Source organism: Lissotriton vulgaris, chromosome 5 (genome assembly GCF_964263255.1).
Source record: "Lissotriton vulgaris chromosome 5, aLisVul1.2, whole genome shotgun sequence".
NCBI lineage: Eukaryota > Metazoa > Chordata > Amphibia > Caudata > Salamandridae > Lissotriton > Lissotriton vulgaris.
The window spans coordinates 1203032389-1203054792 of record NC_141693.1 but is presented as its reverse complement, the minus strand read 5'-3'; the positions used below and the strand labels follow the sequence as shown (position 1 = coordinate 1203054792).

At 43.5% G+C, this 22404-nt stretch overlaps 1 protein-coding gene across 1 annotated transcript in view; it reads right to left on the bottom strand.

Annotated features, from left to right (window-relative positions):
- LOC147712268 (uncharacterized) overlaps nt 1-22404 on the bottom strand; it is a 593266-nt gene that overhangs the window by 434258 nt on the left and 136604 nt on the right. Inside the window, exons 5-7 of the mRNA XM_086919610.1 lie at nt 22054-22077; nt 13097-13411; nt 9263-9307 (exon numbers count right to left, since the gene is read on the bottom strand). Of these exons, the coding sequence (XP_086775736.1) occupies nt 9263-9307; nt 13097-13411; nt 22054-22077 (384 nt within the window). The remainder of the gene's footprint in view (nt 1-9262; nt 9308-13096; nt 13412-22053; nt 22078-22404) is intronic.

Below are 22404 nucleotides of genomic sequence, written 5' to 3'. Positions count from 1 at the left end.
TAGCGAGACCGATGTACTACTCACGAGGCTCGCAGGATTTCTCACCTATGCGCCCATAAGAAAACACACAGATGTCTCAATACGCATAAAGATTCAGATGTACCACTGCTAAAAAATAAAACAAATCAGCACAGGATTAGTCGTGTCACCCTACTTTCGTGACCCCTGACGAAAGGGCTTCAGCCCCGAAATGCATTGGGTTTTTATTTTTTCGGAAGTGTAATATTGTTTGAACTCAAGATGATACAATGTAAAAATAATTGTTTACTTCACAAATAATCATGTATGATAACAGAATGTAATTGTGATACTTTACTTTTTGACAAGTTGATAAAAATCGATTTGAATGAATTATTGGAGAATTTGTCTCCATTGTAGTGCGTGTTAGAGTCCTGGTGACTTTTGGAACCAGGCCACATACTTCTTATGTTCCCCTTCTACAGCAAAGTAAATATGCCCTTTGATGGGGTTCTCGGATATTATCGATTTATATCTGGAACCAGAAATCCTAGTTATGAATTACAAAGTCTCCAAGGTCTCTTCCTACCAGCAGGCCATGCAGTGCTGAGTGATGAAACCTGTTGGAGCAGTGTGTGCTCCCAAGGTACTGTGCTACTATGCATGCAGGCTGACAAGTGCGCTCAAGAGACCTACAATACATCACATCACATCATATAACACACCACCCGTATGGGGAGGTTGGGGTGTCAGGCACAGTAGGACATGGGTCTTTTGTAGGGGGTGATGAGTGTGTTTGGCCAAGTTTGTTGGTGTCCTTAGGCTGAATCCTAATTCTTGTAATCAGCGTCAGGAGTCCATATGATGTGAAAAAAATTACTTTTATTAAATAAGATGAAAACATGAACAGCGGACACGTGTTTTGCCCCCTGTGGCGATTTGCGCCGGGGCTTTTTCAAGGCTGTAAAAGATCAAAAGAGTAACAAACGTAAGCCTGAGAAAATGTAAAAACAGACAGCCTTTGACCCAAGTGCCTGTGAGATCAGAAGAGGAAAGGGAAGGTAAGTAAATGTGGACTGAAGAAAAGCTAGCGTGATTTGGAGTTGTGAATATACTACAGGTGATTGAGAGATAGGCGACATCCCAGTGATGTCAGGAAAGAGAAAGGATACATAGTGGTCTTGGGATTTAAAGATTTTAGTAGTTTACGGCTAACGTTTATGTGAGCATATTTACAAGAAGTGCGATACAACAAGTGCTGAGTGAACTAGCATGACAAAAAAAGGTATATTCCCGGGTGATCAGAAAAAGCCATCAGTGAGGTATAAGGCGAAAGAGAAAATTCAAAATGTACTCTCCATACCTATTTACAATATCATATGTTGATTTTGCAAGTCTTCATAGTATTGATTTATTTTTCACAAACTCCGATTGTTTTTCAAAATTTGATCTGTCAGATATAATATATATATACATTCAAAACAGTGCATTTGAATGATATGAAGTAGCATTTTATGCTAGGTATTATACCTAAAACCATCATTTCATTCCAGTAAGTTTAGGCATGATACATATGGTGTTATATACACTTCCATTTAAGTTTGAACCCCAAAGTGTGTTGCATGAACCATATGCCATTTTATCGTGGGTTATTATTATTTTAAATATATACGGGGTAAGTATAGCTATAAGACCCAGAAAGTATTGAAATAAATTGAAAGCGACCTTGTTAGGCATGATACACATGGTGTTATATACACTTCCATTTAAATTTGAACCCCAAAGTGTGTTGAATGAGCCATATGCCATTGTATCGTGGGTTATTATTATTTTAAATATTAACGCGGTAAGTAGGACATGGGTACCATCTATACACCCTATAGCATTCAGGAAACGTGATATGGCACTTTTGTATTTTGTTATGCATTTTGTTATACTGCAGGGGTACGAGACTGCACTCTTGACATCATAAGAACAAGAAATGTGTGCAACTCTATTGATAGTGTGCATTCTGTGACATACCTCCTTCAACTGCGAGAATACCTTGGTAGACTTCCTCATGCGGCTTCCTCATGCAACTAAATGGAAGCAACACAAGAGCTGTATGCGTTTAGGGATGTCAGGGTGAAGTTGACTGTGCCTGGCTGGGACAGGTTGCAGTTTATCCATGAATCCAAGTGTCACCAACTTACTAAGCATATATCTCTTCTCCTGTTTGATCAAATAGATTCACCATTTTTCTAACAATCCGTTCGCCCCGCCTCCTCTGCTGGACAGCCAGTATGCATATCCTCTTCACTCCTGCATGCATGGCTGCCATTATGAACACAAGGTATCCTTTCATGGAGTACACTTGGGTACCACCTGCTTCCTCTTGATGGCATTTTGTGAATTATACTTGCTACATTTGCAACCATATGCAAATGCTTTGTATGCAGTGTTGTTGAATCAATAATTGGCATTCAATATACATTTATTTTATTAAGGTTTAGAAATATAGTTATACGCGGATTTAGCTGTTGTAAAGCAGTGTGTGGCAGGTTTGCATATTGCTAACACAGCCTTCTTCAGGTATTAGGTTCTCTTCCTATTTCAACAAATTTCCTTCTTGTGTGTCACTTTAAAACATTCTGAAATCCTTTGGGGCTTTGTGCACACTCAGCAAAACCACATGAATAAATAGTATCATACCCTCTTAGCCCCATAATATCCGATCCCATTGTCAGCCCAGTCTTCCTCATGGTTAATATGCAGTGAAAGAGGTTTGAAATGCCAGACTCCACATTTGGACAAGTTTTGAAGTCCCACCATGTCCAAGGATAACTTCATCAGGAACAACACTGCGTTAAAGCGCACTTAAAATAAACTCACTGTCATCAGAGGGGTGAGAGAGAACGCGTCTTTCCTATTGGTAGAGGGCACGGGTGACAAGAGACACTGGTTGTGTTTAGCTACGACCTTTTCAGACGTTCAGAGGTGAATCGTTTCCAGGAGTTGGAAGCATCATAACATCTGTTCCTGTCATCAATAGTTCAGAGAATCGACATTGATGCATCTTTCATGCTTTAAGGTATCTGCGGCAATGTGAGTTTTCAGACCAACGTTTAACAAGGGTGGTAACAACACCTATGCGTCCGATAATGCTTAATGAGTGACTTTCCACTTGCGATCCCCTATGATCTATAAACATATATCTATTGCCAATATCTATATACATTGCGACAAGAGTTGTTTACCTATATCACCTGGATGTATGCACCATAGGCACCATATAATTCCCTTTCAAAGCACATCCATAGTGCCAATGTGTAATCAATTCACACAGTATCGCCCTGATTAATGTAGTCATGATCTAATTTTGTTTAATACTATTGACACCCTGACACATACTGTGGGTGGTATGATCGATAATCATTTTGTGCCAGCATGTTTTCATTCCAATTGACAAGGAACATTTCTTCTCCCACAAGACAAACTACTATCTTGCCCTGATCCTTCTTAATACCGCATCATGAGATGCGTCTTGAGAGCACCGATAGCTTCCTGACGTAAAGATGCTGGGTTCAGGTGTTCCCCTTCGACCACCACTGACAGTATTTATGTTACGCTTTAAGTAACACCACCAAAAGGAACCAGACCCTTGTCCAGCACGGCGGGTGCAAATCAATAAAAGACGATGAAGGGTTCTTTTTATTAGGATAGGGGCAACAGATGAACTTACCGCCATTTCTCTCTTTTCTTCTCGAGCCTCCTGTGGTGCCCTACCTAGGAAGAGAAGCCTGAAACACCAGAGGGAAGATCACGACCACCAGACTAGAGGGACCAAGAAATACTTCTGCCACTCCCCAACCTGCTTTTAATTTGGTTGCCTTTACTGACTTAAATAAAACACCTTCAAAATTGATCCCCAAATTCGGCCTCCTCGTTTTTCCTTCCGTCCAACCGTCTCTCAAAAGTACCCTCGATTTTTGTGGCATTATGTTTTAATGCATAATGTGTTTTGTCACGATATGGGAAACTTAGATTGGTGTTCCATTCTGTCCCTTGGGGAGACACACAGGGTTTCATTTCATAGATTCAATCACTCAACGTGCAATCCTTAATTTTGGACGTGATTGGTGATGGTTTATCTACACCGTTCCCTCTTGTGGAGAATTTCTTTTTTAGATGGCACATGGACACATGGTTGGGTATACCAAATAGACATAAATATTTCATCCATTAATAGGGACATATAGTTTTGCAACCTTGAAAAAATCCGGGTGGACGAAACACGTGCCGGTCGCTCTTGTTGGAATTTTATGTGTACAGAACTCATCTATGAATTAAAAGAAAGAATTCTTCATCATCCATGACTGAATTGGACTTTCTTATCAAGGACCAGAAAGATTGCAGTGTGTGTGCCTCAGTGCCATTGTTTGTATAGTAATAGGGAGGACTGCTTAGCAGTTCGGCGAATTGCACCCAAGGTGGCTAGGTGCTATCACCATGTGAGCACTGCTACATAGAACCTGAATCGGATTTGTTTATGAATATTGGTTATAAATAATACTATTGTTGGATGTGCACACACCTACACATAGCCACCTTCATTCTGTTTTGGTCATCTTATGATTACTTGTGTTGGCAATGTCATGGCCCTCAAGGGGTTTAGCCAATCCTGCCTGCATAAACATGTATTAGGAACATCAATCCACGTTGTCAATTGCCATCTTGATGGCATGGTTTAAGATAGTGCCCTTGCAACAGATCATGCGTGACTTTCGATTTGTTGTTTTGATGTAGGTAATCACTGAAACCTTATTTTACCACATTAGACTTTCCAAACATGTCTTTTATCAGCTTTCCATCATCTGCTGCAGGAATATTAGAATGTGTTCACGTAGCAATTCACTTCACCAGGTCCTGCCCACATAGGAGCCTCAATTGTCCAGAGCTTTGTATTTTTATGCAATCTAGCAGTAAATGCAGTGGTGAAAAAGTAGGCCATTATAAATATTGACTTTGTGTCTCCTACATGGACCAGAAAGAACATAGTACCTGTCTTTTTTAGAGCCCGATTTGATCATGAAGTAAATATGTACTTCATTATTGTAAGCGAAATAGCACATTGAATTGTGTTGCCTCTTTTAGCATGAGGCATTACAACAAAATGATGGTTTCCGAACCCACTCTAGTAAAAGAAACCTTAGGGCCATGTTTTGGGTCCTGGCTCCTTAGACACTCTGAAAACAATAGACGATAATGTACACCCAGTAATAATGATTTTCATCAGCCGGAGGAAATCTTCCCAGTTAGACCCCCAGTTTTTACAGGAGAAACAACACAGAAACATAATAACTAGGCATGCGAATAGATAATGGGTAGAAAGCAGGAGTTCACTTCCTCATCCAATGCTTACCTGGTGAGCTATATATTGGAGGCGAGGTCTAGATGCAAAATAAAAGTATACAATGTGAGTATGGAATGCACCTAAGACAATAGCATAGTAACCAACAGAAGCTTAGGGATGGAATTTCCTGGGTTGTTAACGTGGGTGGGGAGGTATATTTTAATAATTGGTACTGTTGAAATGCCCTCTTGGGCCTGACTTGGGTTTCAATCATGGTTGCACATTTTAGGATAGGGAAGGCATGTCTTGGTGGTTCGGGCTAAACTGTTCCCATGAGGCACAGGGTCAGACTCATTTGCATATGGCCATGTCTGAACTGAGGTGGCAGAGTGGGCTAAAGAACGGTGATGGATTAAACCCAGATCTATTGACTGGGTGTGAGTGTTTGATTGGTTCAGATGCCCCATTCATCACCACCCCCTTTTGTACCGCTTTGTTCGCCATAAGTTGGCAGGGTATGCTCAGACGTGAGTCCCTTGCTCACTTTGCCACTGGATTCAAGCAAGCCTGGCTGAAGACGGCTGTAATGCCAGAAACCGGTCCTAGGCAGCTTGTTTCTGGTCCAGGGAAGGCATGGCTTGGCGGTTCAGGCTGGACTATTCCCATGAGGCACATGGTCAGACTGATTTGCATATGGCCATTTCTGAACTGGGGTGGCAGAGTGGACTAAAGAACGGTGATGGATTAAACCCAGATCTGTTGACTGGGTGTGAGTGTTTGATTGGTTCAGATGCTCTGTCCATCACCACCCTCTTTTGTGCCGCACCTTTTAGGCTGACATCGTTTTCTAATAAAGATATTTTATGTGTTTTTATGCTTGCATGATAATATACCGAGAATGAACTGTACATGCTGTTTATTTCCATGCCATGTAATCTGTCTTCTGTGTTCAAGTCTAGGGACATAGCACACGATGTTCCAGTGCTTGTGCTGTCTGTTGGAGACAGCTTGTAAAACCGAGACATATTGTCACATAAGAGCTGTGCCTGAAATAAAGTGTGGTTTTGTTTATATAAATGGTGTGCTGCCCTACACGGGTAAGGGGAGCACTTTGGCCACAATTGTCCTGGAGCGAGCAGTGCATTCGACATGCAGATTTGCTGATGTTGGCCTTTTAACCTGCAGAGAACAATAGCATACTCCACATCAGAACGGCTCCATGGCACATCTACCCAGGCATAGAGGTTTGGGCTATCCTTCAAGAGTTCTCTCTCTATGATTTCAGAGTGTAGGTAGCGATGAATAGAAATATAAAGAAATATACCCACATAGGTGTGCCATGGATGGATTGTTTATCCTATTCACCATGTTAGTAATGCTGGTTGCAATGCTTTGTTTCATTTGCCTAATTATCACAGCCCATTCTCTCTATGGAAGAATATGTTTGTTACAATAAATGGTTGGAAACCTTCATTCGTGTCTTTCATGTGTTTACCTTTGGCATGTTAAAGTAAAAAAAACTAAAGGGTAGGTCATGTTTGAGGTTGCCAATACCATCTGCTACCTTGGGAAGGTTAGGGTTTAGATGAGGCACTGTGACTTAGCTAGGAATTAGGCTGACATTTCCTGATGGTGTAGATGGAGTCAGTCCCTACATTCTGAAGTTTCTGTTGTCCTAATATGCAGTCCTAATTTTTGTGGGAACCGTATACCATTACCATGGTTGCATGATTTACCTTTTGGAAATGAGCAGCATTTGTCGTGATACTTGATCCTCTGTACAATCACGCTAGTTAGTCTTGCCTGCAAATTAAATGCCTGATCCCTGTTAAGTACAGGTTTAAATATACTGGATAGTTAGGCTGAAACCAAGAGATCAGACCCCTCACAGAACAGGTTCAGCAGGTTTTACTGGTCTTTTTGGACTCAGTGTGAAATCTCTTCTCTTTCACCACAAGTGAAGGGCAGAAACAATGTTTTCTGAAGCATAATGTAAAACACACAAATAGAGGGCTAGTTTTCGCGGTCTATTGGTTTGAACTTAATTTCCTTGACATTTCAGTTATTAGATAATAAATGTATATATCTATAAATCAGGATTTATAAATTCCGTTATGCGCGCTGCATTGCCAAATGCGAAGCAGCCCGCGCAACAAAATTTGTTTTATTGATTTGTCAATTTACCAGCATTCATCCATATTCTGGTGTTTACTACCACCCACCCTGCCCTTCCCCCGCCCCACGTCACCGCCCGCTTGCACTCCCACCAGGAACCGCTACTGGGTGGGCGTGGGTACAAAGGTAGATAGCACGCATGAGAACAGTAGTTTGGTGGCATTGGTGGAGTTGCACTGAATGATCGTCAGTGAGATATCTCCTTGATTCTGGTATGTGAGGCACAATAAATAAGCACCACTTTATTTGAACACGTTTTAAGAAGCTACTGGGGCCTCACACGGGGCAGATTAACTTTTCCACCTGGGACAGTCAATCTGGAATCATTAGGGCCACTCGACGACCTGAGAAGGACTCGTTGGCCGAAAATGTATTATTTTTGTTTAAATGCGAAAATTGTTCCTGTCCACTACAAAGCTGTTATGTTATGTTATGCTAGCCAATTTACAGAGCGTTTACCCAGAGGTGTCTTGGCGCTAGTCCGGGGAACAACTAAGAAGCCTGTGTAAGATTGGAGGGGAAAACCTACTGATTAAAAAGCCATGTCTTTAAATGCTTTCTAAATTGAAGAAGAGAGGGAGCTGTCCTTAAGAGGAGAAGGTTCCAATCTCTGGATGCTCGCACCACAAAACTGCTTCCTCCCCAATTTGCCTTTATAAATTTGAAAACATTGACTTTAACAGCACCTAACGATCTTACATTTCTAGTAGGCGTATAAATGCCAGCATTTGTAAAGCGCACAGCTTCCTCCAACGGAAGTGTCCCGGCGCTGTCCGTATACCGCTGTGGACCCCTTCCTGGCTTTTTCCTGTAAAATGTCCACTCCTGGGCACCCCCAAGGTGAAGCCAGGCATCCCAGCGTGGTTGGGACCATTGTGGAGATTAAGCAAGCTATTGCCCAGAGTTGCAGAGTGGGACCCATGATTAGAATAGGCACCGAGGTGAGAATTATCAGGTCTGAGGAGATTGAACCCAAGACCAGGTCAAGGATTTTTTCAGAATCAAGGGTCCAGAGTTATGAAGGGCTTGTAAGTAAGGCAAAGTTCCTTAAACGTGATTCTGTGTTTGACATTCAACCAATGAAGATCTTTTAATGCACAGGAGACTGATTGGTGTCTGGGAAGTTCCAATAAAAAAGTCTTGCTGCAGAGTTTTGCAAAACTTGCATTTTTGTTGAAATACTGTTGAATAAGTTCGTTGGCACTTGAGCTGAGGTGAAATGGTTGGTAGTTATGTGTGTCAAGCATTTCTTTGCTGCTGATACAAAGTCAAGGTAATGTCATTTTTATTCCAATGTTTCTTCTTGGGAAGAATCGGAGGCGGCAGACGGGAAGACACTGATGGTCTCCTCACTGCAGGCAGCGGACCCCTCCTCAATTGATTACGAGACAGGTCATGTGGCATCATGTGACATCTGATGGCTTACAGTGAGATGGAAACTTGCCCTCTGTCCTGTGATGGACAATACCATTTAAGGGAACAAGGACGTATGATTAGATTTAGGTACAGTATACCTATTCTTTCAGTCCACCTTATCCTTTGCAGTATTTCCACCGATCCATTCTCTTATGTCCTTCCACTCCTCCGCGTGTCTCTCCACCCCACTGCCTTCCATTAGATCCCCAAGTAGCCCATCAATGCATCCCTTAGCGCCTCTCTCCTCTGGTCCCCATCCCACTCATTCCTTTACAGACCTTCCTTCTCCCGCCCTTTTCTCCCACCATCTATTCTTGGACAGCTCCGCCCCTGAGGGAGAAGAATCCTCGAAGGTACCAGGTGCCATCAGGAGGATCTTACCTGGGGGCGATGGTGGGATTACTGTTGTTGCTGTTAGTTGTGAATCTAAGGGGATGACAAAAAAGTCCAATGTTATTTCTTGAATTGCAGTGCACATTAAAAACAATGGCACAGCGTACAATGCCTTTGTAGCACTATCAGAAGACTATGGATTAGATTACATTGCACCCTAAAAGATATATCTCTTTGAGGAAGAAGGATTGAGACAGTTGACTGAGGGATGCAAGTAGTATTAATGGCGCTGCTCTGACATTAGGCAGCCCTCCTGCTGTTGACCAGTGTAAAAGAGCAAATAGACTTGTAGTTCAGCTCATGCAAATAGTGAATGTCACAGCCCCATGCAGCATTTACTTCGGAATCGGTTACACCCTCTAGAACCCACAGAGCCAAACGCACATAGAGGCAGGTCCAAATAATGAGTGCCTAAGGTGCTCTGACTACTTGCGACTTGCCTGTCATTTTGCCAAGTGCCCTTTTTTCATTTAAATATTCTTTATTCGGTTTATGCAACCATAAAAGATGAATGCAAAATGAAATAAAATCAATCATAAAAACAATAATTAAAAGGATATAGTACTAGCTATGAACTAGCCAGGTAAAACAATCGAAAAAATCATTGTAAACATTCACAATGGGCAAAGATAGTCATAGCGGCATAATATTATAGTTCTCACTCAATTGTACAGAATATATAAATGAATGTACATTGTATTACAACTACATAGAATTGCAATTGAGGGACAAATAAAGCCATCCATATATGTAGAGCCAAATACATTCACAAAATTAAAAATGATTAAATATTAAACATAAAGTGCCAACGTGCGTCCTGAAAGTACAAACTTAATAACACCCTCACAAAATTACATGTTGCCACAAATTGCACATCGTACATCTGACTAATATTACGCAAGCTTGGTATAGCTATCATAATAAAACGCTATATGTTATATTACAACAAATCATTTCCCTACTAGGTTCCTTAATAGCATTGCAGTAGTGATTAATGTATGTATCATCAGCCATATATATTGTGTTTTAAGAAGCTGGAGAAAATACAAAGCTGGCCTGGATTTTATGATATTCAAGGCCCTTAATAGTGGAATAGTGAATCCACGCCATGCGACCTATGTAGTACTTCGTTGCGTCACAACATGATCGAGCACAAGAACTACTGAATGAAGATTAATTCATCAGGATGCTATTTGCAACCACTAGCGAGTGGCGACACAAGGCGGCATGTTGGGCAGCAATCCCTGCATTCGATTTCTCAACAGGACAAGTTAACGGGTACACCTGTTCTTGAAAGGAACAGCTGCATTGTGCGATATTTTTAAAGAAACCACTACTCTTCAAACGAACAGGAACTGCTTTGAAAATGTGTTTTCTGTTTGGGAAGACACTGCCTCCTCCCCTCAAGGCTGAGTGACACACTAGCCAGAAGGAAAAGGATAGAATGGGGGAAGCATCACCCTTGCAAATAGGTAACCACCTCCTTTGAAGAGTCAGTTAACTTTTCAAAAACTGGTGAGAGCAACAACTGAAACTTTGAGGGGGTAACCTCAAACACAGCCACTCCGAATTGCGATTTGGAATGAGACGCAAACCACTTCTGCAAATCGAAACACTTTTCCAAATTGCAAAATGGGGTTTTTATATCTGCAAAAAGGAATTTTGCGGTCACTAACTTTGTGATTTTGCGTATCGTCGGGTTTGTGACTTCAGACACAAGTTTTAAACTGCACTGAGGACAGCACATGTTTTGTAATCCAGCACATGGCCCAGCAGTCTGGATGCACCTGAAAAGGGTGCGCTTGGAGCACACCGGTACCATCTCCTAATCACATTAAAAAGGCACAAGGGCTTGTGTTTGGATTTTTGTCTTGAGTTGAATGATCCCACAAACAGCTATTGTGCGCAGGCAAAAGAACTGGGAATCACAGCCTCTGAGTGATGAGGAGGGAAAGCCTACATCGTCTACAGGCGGTAGAGGCTGTTGTGAGTAGGGGTGTGCGAAAAATTCCACTCTACCGGTGGCGTTCTCAGAGTTTGGCCCACTAAGTACAGCGAAAAACCCCACAAAGTGATGTTGAGCGATTCTTTTTCTCTCAAGTGCTCGCCAACGGTAAGTTGGCGAGCAGTTGAAAGAAAAATGTGCATGCCAGACCCCCTCCTGGCAAGATTTCTCAGTGCGGGCGGTCGCAGCAGGTCGTGACCGCTCGTGTTGAGTAATCTGCTGCTCGCATTGAGTAAGCTGCCGCTCAAGTAGAATGTCTACTCGAGTGAAGGAAAGCAGTAGCGCCCTCTGGCACAACGAACCACGGCCCGTGGAGGGAGTTTCGGTGGGGCGGAGAGGCGATCGGGGGAGGGGCAGGGTGGGGGTTGCTAAAAATTGGAGTATGGATAATTGAAGGTAAGTAAACAATTTAATAAATAAAACTAATTTCGTAGTGCAATTGAGATGCAGGGTGCGCTACGAAATTCGTTTTATTGATTAAATTGTTTACTTACTTTCAATTATCCCTACTCCAGTTTTTAGCACCCCCCACCGTGCCCCTCCCCCGCCCCGCCTCTCCGCCCCACCGAAACTCCCTCCACGGGCCGTTGCTGGGCACGACGTGTAGATCTGTCCTTTGCCGATTTTACTGAGCAGGACAAACTCTCTTCGCTAAAAATCATTGTGAGCAGCGCAACTTAGACTTCAATGCTGGTGGAACTCTGCGGAGCACAGCTGAGTTTGTCTCACAGTTCGCAGAGTTCAGTGGAGTAAAACTCTGCAAACTCCGCCTAGGTATAGTTGTGAGTGACACAGCCTACAAGTGACTGACTGGGGGTGTACCTACAGCAGGATGGTGGTCTTCCTGTGACCACGTTCTAGAAGATATTGAGTTAACTGCATGAGAGCTGCCTGGTACCGCAGACTTGCTTTACCGAGATCTGACTCTGAATCCCCACTCCAGGAATTTAGAAAGGAGTTTATTTCATGTTAGTAGGCTGGAACCTGGACTGAGCAGTGCCAGCAGAAAGGGTAGGAGGATCCTCGAGCACCCCAGGGCTGTACAGGGGTTAACTCTGTCTGCCAGCTGCAGCCGGTGGTGGGAGTACCTGCCGGGCGGTGACGTGGGGCGGGGGAGGGGCAGGGTGGGGGGTAGTAATTTATGGAATACGGAGTTTAACAGGTAAGAAAACATATAAATTAATAAAACGAATTTCGTTGCGCGCACTGCATCACATTTGGTGATGTAGTGCATGCAACGAAATTCCTTTTATTTATTTATGTGTTTACTTACCTGTTAAACTCCGTAATCCATACATTACTACCCCCCACATTGCCCCTCCCCTCCCCATGTTGCCGCCCTGCAGGTACTCCCACCACCGGTCGTGGCTGCGCTCTGCTGCCTAAACCATGGCACATTTTTTTTAGATCTTCTTGGCCATTAATAAGTTATGCAACTTTTTCCTACACAACACCTCCTGGGTACCCTTCCAGTGCTATTTATCTTGTGCTGCAGGGCAGCATCTCCCTGCACTGAGCTCTCCTTGCTCCGGACCAACACATTCTTTAATAACCTGTCCCGGTGACATCGAGCCTGGTTCAATTTCTTGCTGCTGCTCTCCATATTTCAACATGAAGCTTACCTCAGATTGCAATCCTCACCCCACTTCAGGATCTCAACTGGACATCTGTGCTCCATTACATTGTCTATTTCCTTATTTGCTCCTAAGAAGCATCTCCTAATGCTTAATGTTTAATGCCCAAATGCCCACTCCTCTCTTTTCTAGAAGTCAACAATACAGCTGAAAACAGACATGACAAAATAAATCATAAATAACCTCTGCAGATGGCCCCAGCATCTTCAGAATGGTAACAGTTATTGACTGTCCAGCCATTGTTGGCGCACTCCCACAGTAAAGATTCGTTTCCTTTGCAGACCACATCGTCCAGTAAAATAGGTCCTTTGCCCTGGCCAAAGTAGGCGCCCGTAGCATAGGCAGCAGCGTCTCCGCACTCCAGCTGCTTGCACACCACCTGCGCACTCTTTATGTTCCAATAGTCATCGCAGACTGTGCCCCAGGAGCCTCCATAGAACACCTCCACGCGCCCTGAGCATCGGTCCTTTCCATTAACAAGACGCACCTCTATGTCATCTGGAATTAAGAAAGACACAGGAGACACTATGTTAGTGAGATGCTCAGCCGCAGGGGATCCGCAGGGCCTTTTGCTGGGAATTCTATGACCATATGGTCAGACATTTTGAGAACAAGATACCTGTGTGTGCTGCTGGTTACTTTGTAAGACATAATGTCCTGCAACAGTACATCCATTCAGTGTGCAGTCCTGATAAACTGCCAGCCAAGGGATTTGTCGAAGGCTGAGATGCACTTAGGGCCTCATTTACAAAAAAATGGCATAGGTCTTTTCACTGTGGTGCCCCACTCCATTTTGAAAGGGCAGGAATGCACCATATTTACAAGATATGGTGCATTGCTGTCCTTTCAGCTTGCCCGTTCAGCACCATTTGGTGCCTCGCACCAACGCAGGCACCCGTGCCACATAGTGCAAGGGTGCCTGCGTTGTAGCCAGGATTGTTTTCGTGCAGGAAGGGGCATCTTCATGCATAAAAACCATCCAGAGAGTCATTTTCCTCGTTCTGTGTGTGCTGCGGAAAGAAGCACACATTGAAAGAGGGAAAAACGAGATGAAATGGAAACATGTCTCCTCGTTACCTCTGCTCTGGGGAGGAATAAGGTTTTGGCGCTGCCCCTGGTTTACTGATTCGGAAACTCTGGGGCAGCATCAAAATCCATGGGTGTTGCGTGGGAACGCCCATGGAATGCCTCCTTGATGCAGAATAAGGCAACGCAGCGTTTTTGCATTGCATTGCTTTACTCCATATCTATGAGTCCATGCAGTGTAACACAGGGTGGCTTTGCGTGGCCTCATAGATAGGATTGAGAGGATTGCGCCATGGGAACGTCGAGGAAAATGACCTGCCGGTGGCGCAGGTCTCTCATAAGCCTCTTAGTTCATTTTCATGCATTCTAGTCTGCGATGTAAACTTACCACCTCTGACCACCTCTGCCCACTATACGAGGAAGCTGGCAAGCCTAACTAACCATGGTGGCAATACTTATCCACAAAGGGTGGTGTTGCAGAGTAAGGACGAGATACACAACTGAGTCTATAGATGCAAGGTATATTGGATGGTGAAATATAGCACTATCAAGGAACATGAAAGCACAAATTATTACAAGCGCTAGTTATGCACATGCAGACACAACAATATCATGGCAGTTTAATGTAATTAAATAAACTAGTTAAAAAACAAAATGGCCGTGTAGGAGTTAGGGGTGAGAGGGCATCTCCTAAAAACAAGCTCAAGGCCCATCCACCAACCTCTAAGTTCCCTTACTTCAGTCAAAGTTAGGGTCCGGCTATGTTTTCTATGACGCTGCCGGCTTCGCTTTTAGAAACATAATGAGGGCCGGGGTTTAGTTAGCCTTCAGCTACTGACATGCCATCAGAAGGGCCCCAAAGATATGTGTTATTCCTTGGTCCTCTAAGGACAAAATGGCTGTCAGGCAAGGTCGGTCAGACCATTGCGGGCAACCGGCGTTTTTCCCAGTGGGCCGGTGTTGTGGCTATGGGGGACAGTTTTGCAGCAGTGCTGCAATATCAACCCCCGTTAACAAAAGTGAAAGCAGTGCTTCTTACTAGCAGCACCCCGCTCCCAGGGCCGGTCGAGCAGCAATCTGCCAGGGCTGCTTGGTGTGCCCAGTCTGGCTCTGCTGTCAGGACAAGACAAAATACCAACAGTAAGTACACGCTGCAAGAAAAAATCCAAGTCTATAAATATTTTTCCGTGGACCCCCATCATTGTCATTACCCGCAGTCTTTACATCGGCCTCCCTGCTCCTGTATCCCGGCAGTCCGTCCACTATTCCTTCAGTCGGTATATGTCGAAATGAAGTGCGGGTAATGACAAATTGATGAGGCCAGCCCCATTTTGTCTTTGGGCTCTCCACTAAGAACGGACCCAATTGAAAGCGGACCGTATTGGAAGCGAGATTTTAGTAAAAACTCCTTTACCTAGCTTGAATGGTAAATTAACGACAGCAACGATCATAAAAACGGTGGCTCCTCCTGGCAGTCTAATATCCAGCAAGACTACGTCCTAGTTACAGAGACATTTATTGAGGTTGATGAATAGAGACAGATGACAACAAAAAGACATCACACTTTGCTAATTGAGTACAGCATCCTGTGATGGGTCAATCATCAAAAAGCCCATAGGAATTTTGTCAATGAGCACTTTCCAGTAGAGATATAACCTCCATCTGGAACAAGAATCAGTCCTGAAGAAGGTGTACTAACAGAAAACCGAAACGCCGCGTCGACTCTTTTTGATTCTTTGTGTTTTTTATTTTTTAATTTTTAATAAAATGCATAATATGATGTTTTTAATGTTGTGATTTTGAATAATGAATTAATTTTTTGTATGAATAAATCCAAACAGAGTTTTACCAAACATGAATTGTGATGATCATCTTTATAATTAGGAATTGTTTCAGTAGTTTATGATAATCCATAATTGCCCTTCTTTCGATACTGTTATAACTTGAACACACCACATTGTACCTTTGCCTTTCCCGCCCAATTGATGGCATGCTGTTTTTAGATAAATAGATATACCCTCAGGAGTACATATTGAAATTGGGCATATCCCTACACTGCCCATTCTTTTGGGACTTCTTTCTTTTAAACATTCTTCCCCCCAGTCCCCTACAAGTCTGCGTGGGGTCCTCCTTTTCTTTGAAATATCCTTGCAGTAAGCGACACAACTTTTTTCAGCCAATTTTTTTTACAAGGGTATTTTTATCCTTGGGGTATAGCAGGTGAGAAAATAAAGAACTGATTCGACTGTTAAAGTCACATATGGTACATATTTAGACATAATATGTGGGGTTGTCTGTTGTGACACTGGTGTGTGTAATTCGTGGGCAAGCTTTTATGGCCCCTTTCTGCATGCCTCTTTTGTTCTCTTGAGTTAAATGGTTATATCATGGATGTTTTATGGTTGTTTTTGCTGCTAGTCTGTGGTATGTGTACATTTTGACCAGGGCTTAGACGTCATATTCAGTATTCAATGTTTTCCTTCTTGTATTAGTGTGGTAATTTCGGAAATGTTTTGGTGTACTGTAATTCTGTTTATTTTTGCTTTAAAGGAAGCTCTGTTATGTCTATCTTTGGTGGATTGTCTTGAGTAATGGGCAAGCGCGGCCGGCACAGGTAAGAGCGGTGGGGTGGGGGCAGGGCGGGTGTGGGGGCAAGTTGACAGATGACAGGATAGGTAAGATTACATAAAAAAATAATAAAACCATTAACCTTGCTCTTGCCGCATCGGCAATGCGGCGAGTGGAAGGTAAGTGGTTTTATTTATTTATTCATTTAATTTTATCTATCCTGTAATCTGGTGACTTCCCCTCCCACCTCGCCCTGCCCCCCACCCCACCGCTCTTACCTGTGCTAGCCGCACCTGGTAATGGCAGCTGTAGAATACACAAGGTCATGGCGAAAAGTATTAGTCACTCTCCACTATTCCAGTTGGGGAGATCGGTTGGGAAAGGAATGATTATGATTTCAACCACAATTTATGGGGAATTATTGAGTGGGATCATTTTTTCCGAACACACACTTGGAATTCCCAATTTTGTGGGGTTTAATGTGTATGTTTACCACCCGCTCTGAGCAGGTGGTACATGCATACTGCAGGCTATGCGTAGGGTAGAGGATGATGCCAGGAATTGGGGGGAAGCAGGAGAGAGAAAGAAAAACATTTTTCTAGCAGGGGGAAGCATAGTCCGCTTCAGCCATTAGAAAAAAAAACACATGAATAAAACTTGGATGCTGCCAAACTCTCATGTGATTTTCTAGGCACTTTTACATCCCCAAAAATCTAGTCACATTCATGCACACCCGCAAAAAATGGGTGTGGAAAACTTTACTGCTAATAAACTTGCAGAATGAAATAAAGGCACAAAAGCATTGGTTAATTTTATTCCACCTGAATTGTAATAGCGCTCTTGGTGTAGCCATTTCCTACATATTAACCCCATGCACGCTACGCGTTTTCCCGCTGTGCGCTGAGTTTTAAAAAAAACGCGGTTCATGACGAGCTCAGCTGGTCATGAGCGTACGACAGGCGTAACTCAAGACAAGCTGAGCTCGTCATGAGCGTCGAAGGGGTTAATATTCCCTAGGCTCCAGGGGGCCTGATAACGAGCCATCACTGCTTAAGACTGTGAACTTAAAACAAAGGGCCAGATGTACTAAGATAGGATTTGCAAAAAGTGGTTTTAATTTGTGCACCGCCTTTTAGCGAATCCTATGGTATTTTGCAAACCGACCTATGTACTAATAGGTCGGTTCACAGAATACCCCAAATCATTGGATTGCAATTTAATTTACTTCATGAATATTAATCAAACTGGTCGAATATTATGACCCCCTATGATTCACTGCCATCACAAGGATGGTTTTCAAAAGGGGGTGGTGATGAACAGAGTGTCTGAATTGAGCAGACCACTCTTACCCAGTCCAAAGATCAGGGCTTGATCCATCACCGTTATTTATCTCACTGCCCCATCCCAGCTCAGAACCTGGCTATATGCAAATCAGTCTGTCCCTGGCCCAGTGCATCATGGGAACAGGGCAGACTAAACTACCAAGCCAATTCTTTACCAGAAAGGAGACAAGCTACCGGGGACCGGTTTCTGGCATTTCAGCCTCTTCGGCCCGGCTTGCTTAAATCCTGATGGAGCAGTGAGAAAGGGACTCATGTCTGAGTATACCCTGCCACACCTATAGTGGCCAAAATCGATTTACAAAAGGGGGTGGTGATGAACAGAGTGTCTGAATTGAGCAGACCACTCTTACCCAGTCCAAAGATCAGGGCTTGATCCATCACCGTTATTTATCTCACTGCCCCATCCCAGCTCAGAACCTGGCTATATGCAAATCAGTCTGTCCCTGGCCCAGTGCATCATGGGAACAGGGCAGACTAAACTACCAAGCCAATTCTTTACCAGAAAGGAGACAAGCTACCGGGGACCGGTTTCTGGCATTTCAGCCTCTTCGGCCCGGCTTGCTTAAATCCTGATGGAGCAGTGAGAAAGGGACTCATGTCTGAGTATACCCTGCCACACCTATAGTGGCCAAAATCGATTTACAAAAGGGGGTGGTGATGATCTCTTGACTGGGTGAGAGTATTCTGTTTAATTCAGAGACTCTGTCCCTCACCACCCCTTGTTGTAAATATTTTTGTCCACCCTAAGCGTGGAAGGGTATACTCAGATGTGAGTCCCTTGCTCATTGCACCATCAGGATTCAAGCAAGCCGGGCCGAAGAGGCTGAAATGCCAGAAACCGGTCCCCGGTAGCTTGTTTCCTTCCCAGTGTAAGAATTGGCTTTTGTAGTTTGGTTTGCCCTGTTCCCATCATGCACTGGGACAGGAACAGACTAATTTGCATACAGTCAGGTTCTGAAACTGGGATGGTGCAGTGAGCTAAAAAACGGTGTTGGATCTAGCCCTGATCTCTTGACTGGGTGAGAGTATTCTGTTTAATTCAGAGACTCTGTCCCTCACCACCCCTTGTTGTAAATATTTTTGTCCACCCTAAGCGTGGAAGGGTATACTCAGATGTGAGTCCCTTGCTCATTGCACCATCAGGATTCAAGCAAGCCGGGCCGAAGAGGCTGAAATGCCAGAAACCGGTCCCCGGTAGCTTGTTTCCTTCCCAGTGTAAGAATTGGCTTTTGTAGTTTGGTTTGCCCTGTTCCCATCATGCACTGGGACAGGAACAGACTAATTTGCATACAGTCAGGTTCTGAAACTGGGATGGTGCAGTGAGCTAAAAAACGGTGTTGGATCTAGCCCTGATCTCTTGACTGGGTGAGAGTATTCTGTTTAATTCAGAGACTCTGTCCCTCACCACCCCTTGTTGTAAATATTTTTGTCCACCCTAAGCGTGGAAGGGTATACTCAGATGTGAGTCCCTTGCTCATTGCACCATCAGGATTCAAGCAAGCCGGGCCGAAGAGGCTGAAATGCCAGAAACCGGTCCCCGGTAGCTTGTTTCCTTCCCAGTGTAAGAATTGGCTTTTGTAGTTTGGTTTGCCCTGTTCCCATCATGCACTGGGACAGGAACAGACTAATTTGCATACAGTCAGGTTCTGAAACTGGGATGGTGCAGTGAGCTAAAAAACGGTGTTGGATCTAGCCCTGATCTCTTGACTGGGTGAGAGTATTCTGTTTAATTCAGAGACTCTGTCCCTCACCACCCCTTGTTGTAAATATTTTTGTCCACCCTAAGCGTGGAAGGGTATACTCAGATGTGAGTCCCTTGCTCATTGCACCATCAGGATTCAAGCAAGCCGGGCCGAAGAGGCTGAAATGCCAGAAACCGGTCCCCGGTAGCTTGTTTCCTTCCCAGTGTAAGAATTGGCTTTTGTAGTTTGGTTTGCCCTGTTCCCATCATGCACTGGGACAGGAACAGACTAATTTGCATACAGTCAGGTTCTGAAACTGGGATGGTGCAGTGAGCTAAAAAACGGTGTTGGATCTAGCCCTGATCTCTTGACTGGGTGAGAGTATTCTGTTTAATTCAGAGACTCTGTCCCTCACCACCCCTTGTTGTAAATATCACAAGGATGGTGGCCTGCTGGGGAACTGATGGAAGATCCCACAGAAGATCAAGGGTTTGACCAAGAAACAAGAAAAAGTTGTCAACAAGCATGATACAAAATCCTCATTACCTGATACATTTTCCCAAGACTTCCAAAATCACCGGATAGCTGGCCACTGAGAACTCAGGGTAGGAACATTGAGACGCTTTTCATATCCCTACTAAAGAAACTGCAATGTCATTAAAATTGCTGTCCACCAGGTAAAGACCATGGAGACTACACCATTTGTGAAAATGTCCACAATGACGTTTATAGTATTTTAAGGTGTAAGTTTTACAAGATGGCTGAAGAGCCAGAGCTAGATGGGCAGGTAATCCTTTATACTGCAATCCCATCCCCTCAACCTCAACACCGTGAACTGTAGCTTCTGGGAAAGCAAAACATTGGGGACCTTAGGGGGGGGGGGGGTGAGAGGAATAATCAAAGGTTCTTGAACTGAATGGGAAGCCATGCCAGATGACTTTCTAAATAAACCTTCTTTAAAGCAGATTCAATATTTTTATCTGATTGGTCCTTGATAATTGCCTCCTCAGTTAGAGAGGTTCTGCCCCACACGACTAGCCATCAGAAACTCAGTGGGGAAGTTATCAGGCAATTACTTCTGCATTTCAAAAAGAGTCATATAATTTAGCCATAAAACATAGAAGAATTTACATATTGGTGTCCTACCACTCCCTCTTCAACACCTCTAGAATATATGGATGTACTGGAAATTCGGATTGAGATGTTCTTTGGAATGACCTTAATAAATAGACAACTCCTCATCCAGCATTTATTTGCCCTTTGTCTCCTGTCTGACTTCTCCCCCTTCACTGAACTAGAGGACACATCTGACAAAATATTCCCAGTTTTGTCAGAACCAGGAATTTTGACCACATTCCGCTCCAGTAAAGTCCCTTTAATTAACCTCTTATGCCCCTAATTCTCCCATTGCCTCAGGCTTCTTCTTTTGGGGGGTGGAGACGAAGGCGAATCAGAGGTGATCGGAGAATCCACGTGATACCGTTTATTTGAATGTTTCCCCATAGTGAAGGAAAAAATAGCCCAAGCGCCAAACTTGAAAACCAAAGTGACCACAGTATTTGGTAATCCAACATTCACTAGGATTCCGCTATGCAGACCTACCTGTGTCTCCATTGTTCCTTACATTCATCTTTCCGTTTCTACAGGGAGACAAGGTGAATGCATCCTTGAATACCCGAAAAGTTCAGCTCCGCAGAGTATCAGGTTTAGTTTTCTCTAAATGGCATCTAGGCCACGCTCAATCCAGGAAAGTGTGAAGCAAAAACATACATCCGAGGATGAGTCTTGTATCTGGATCCTGACATCAAAAGGCCTTCCCATGAGAACATGAGCAACAAAGAAATACATTTCACCCACAAGCCTAGCAGATAGGAGAAAGACTTGTACAAGCATCGTAATAGATCGGGCCCAGCAGGAACCACAGTTCTTTAACTCTATTGTCTAGGCAAAACAGAAAAATGAACAGGTGCAATGCAATGCTAGGTATTGGTAACCTAGAGAGGCTACAGCCTCAGAAGGAGGGGCAATCTTACTAGCATTCCTGTTCTATATTCTGTCTCAAGAGGTGGACTCCACCTCAAAAGTAATGAAGGGATCAGAATAGGAGAACGTGGAGGTAATATCTTACTAGCAATATCTTTGTAACTGTTAGAAATTGCATCGTTCATTTGTGAAGAGGTACCCTACCAATTTACCAAAATACTGTTGATTCACAGAGGGATTTGAAATATCAACTCAATGTTTGCTATTCAAGAATGCTAAAATAACTTTAGAAAATGTTGTCGCTCTTGAACAATCAATTTTGTGTGACTTTACGAACTAGGGCCTAAGGCTTCAAAGCAAGCTGTCATGAAGCCATCCCGAAAAATAAGTAACCAGTTAATTCCAGCTAAGTACCTACAATTTGAGACACACTATCAGCATCAATACCACACAAATACGCTATTGTTTGCCATCGTCTAGGATCTCAATTTGATGGAATATAACATACATGAAGGATTACATTGACTAGAACACTTACCTTCTGCTCTTGTAGTTGTCGCATCTGTTAGTAAAGGAAAACAAATGCTTGTTAGTCATCTGAGCTGAGAAACTGTGATCACAGACTGTGTATCGATTAGCAGAATGATCCTAGAGCACGCATCAACAGGAATGGAGGGCCACGTGACTCGGCAGAGATAGAGGATCACGTAATTCAGCAGAGATAGAGGATCACATGACTCAGCAAAGGTAGCGAAGCAGGTGACTCAACAATTTTTCAGGCTCGCCAGACATTTTTTTTACTCTATTTCTAGTCTTCTAGGTTGTGTGAGAGAAAGAATGAGTGTGGTAGAGCGTTGATCTTTTCAAGTAGCGAAGAGGGTGCACAGAA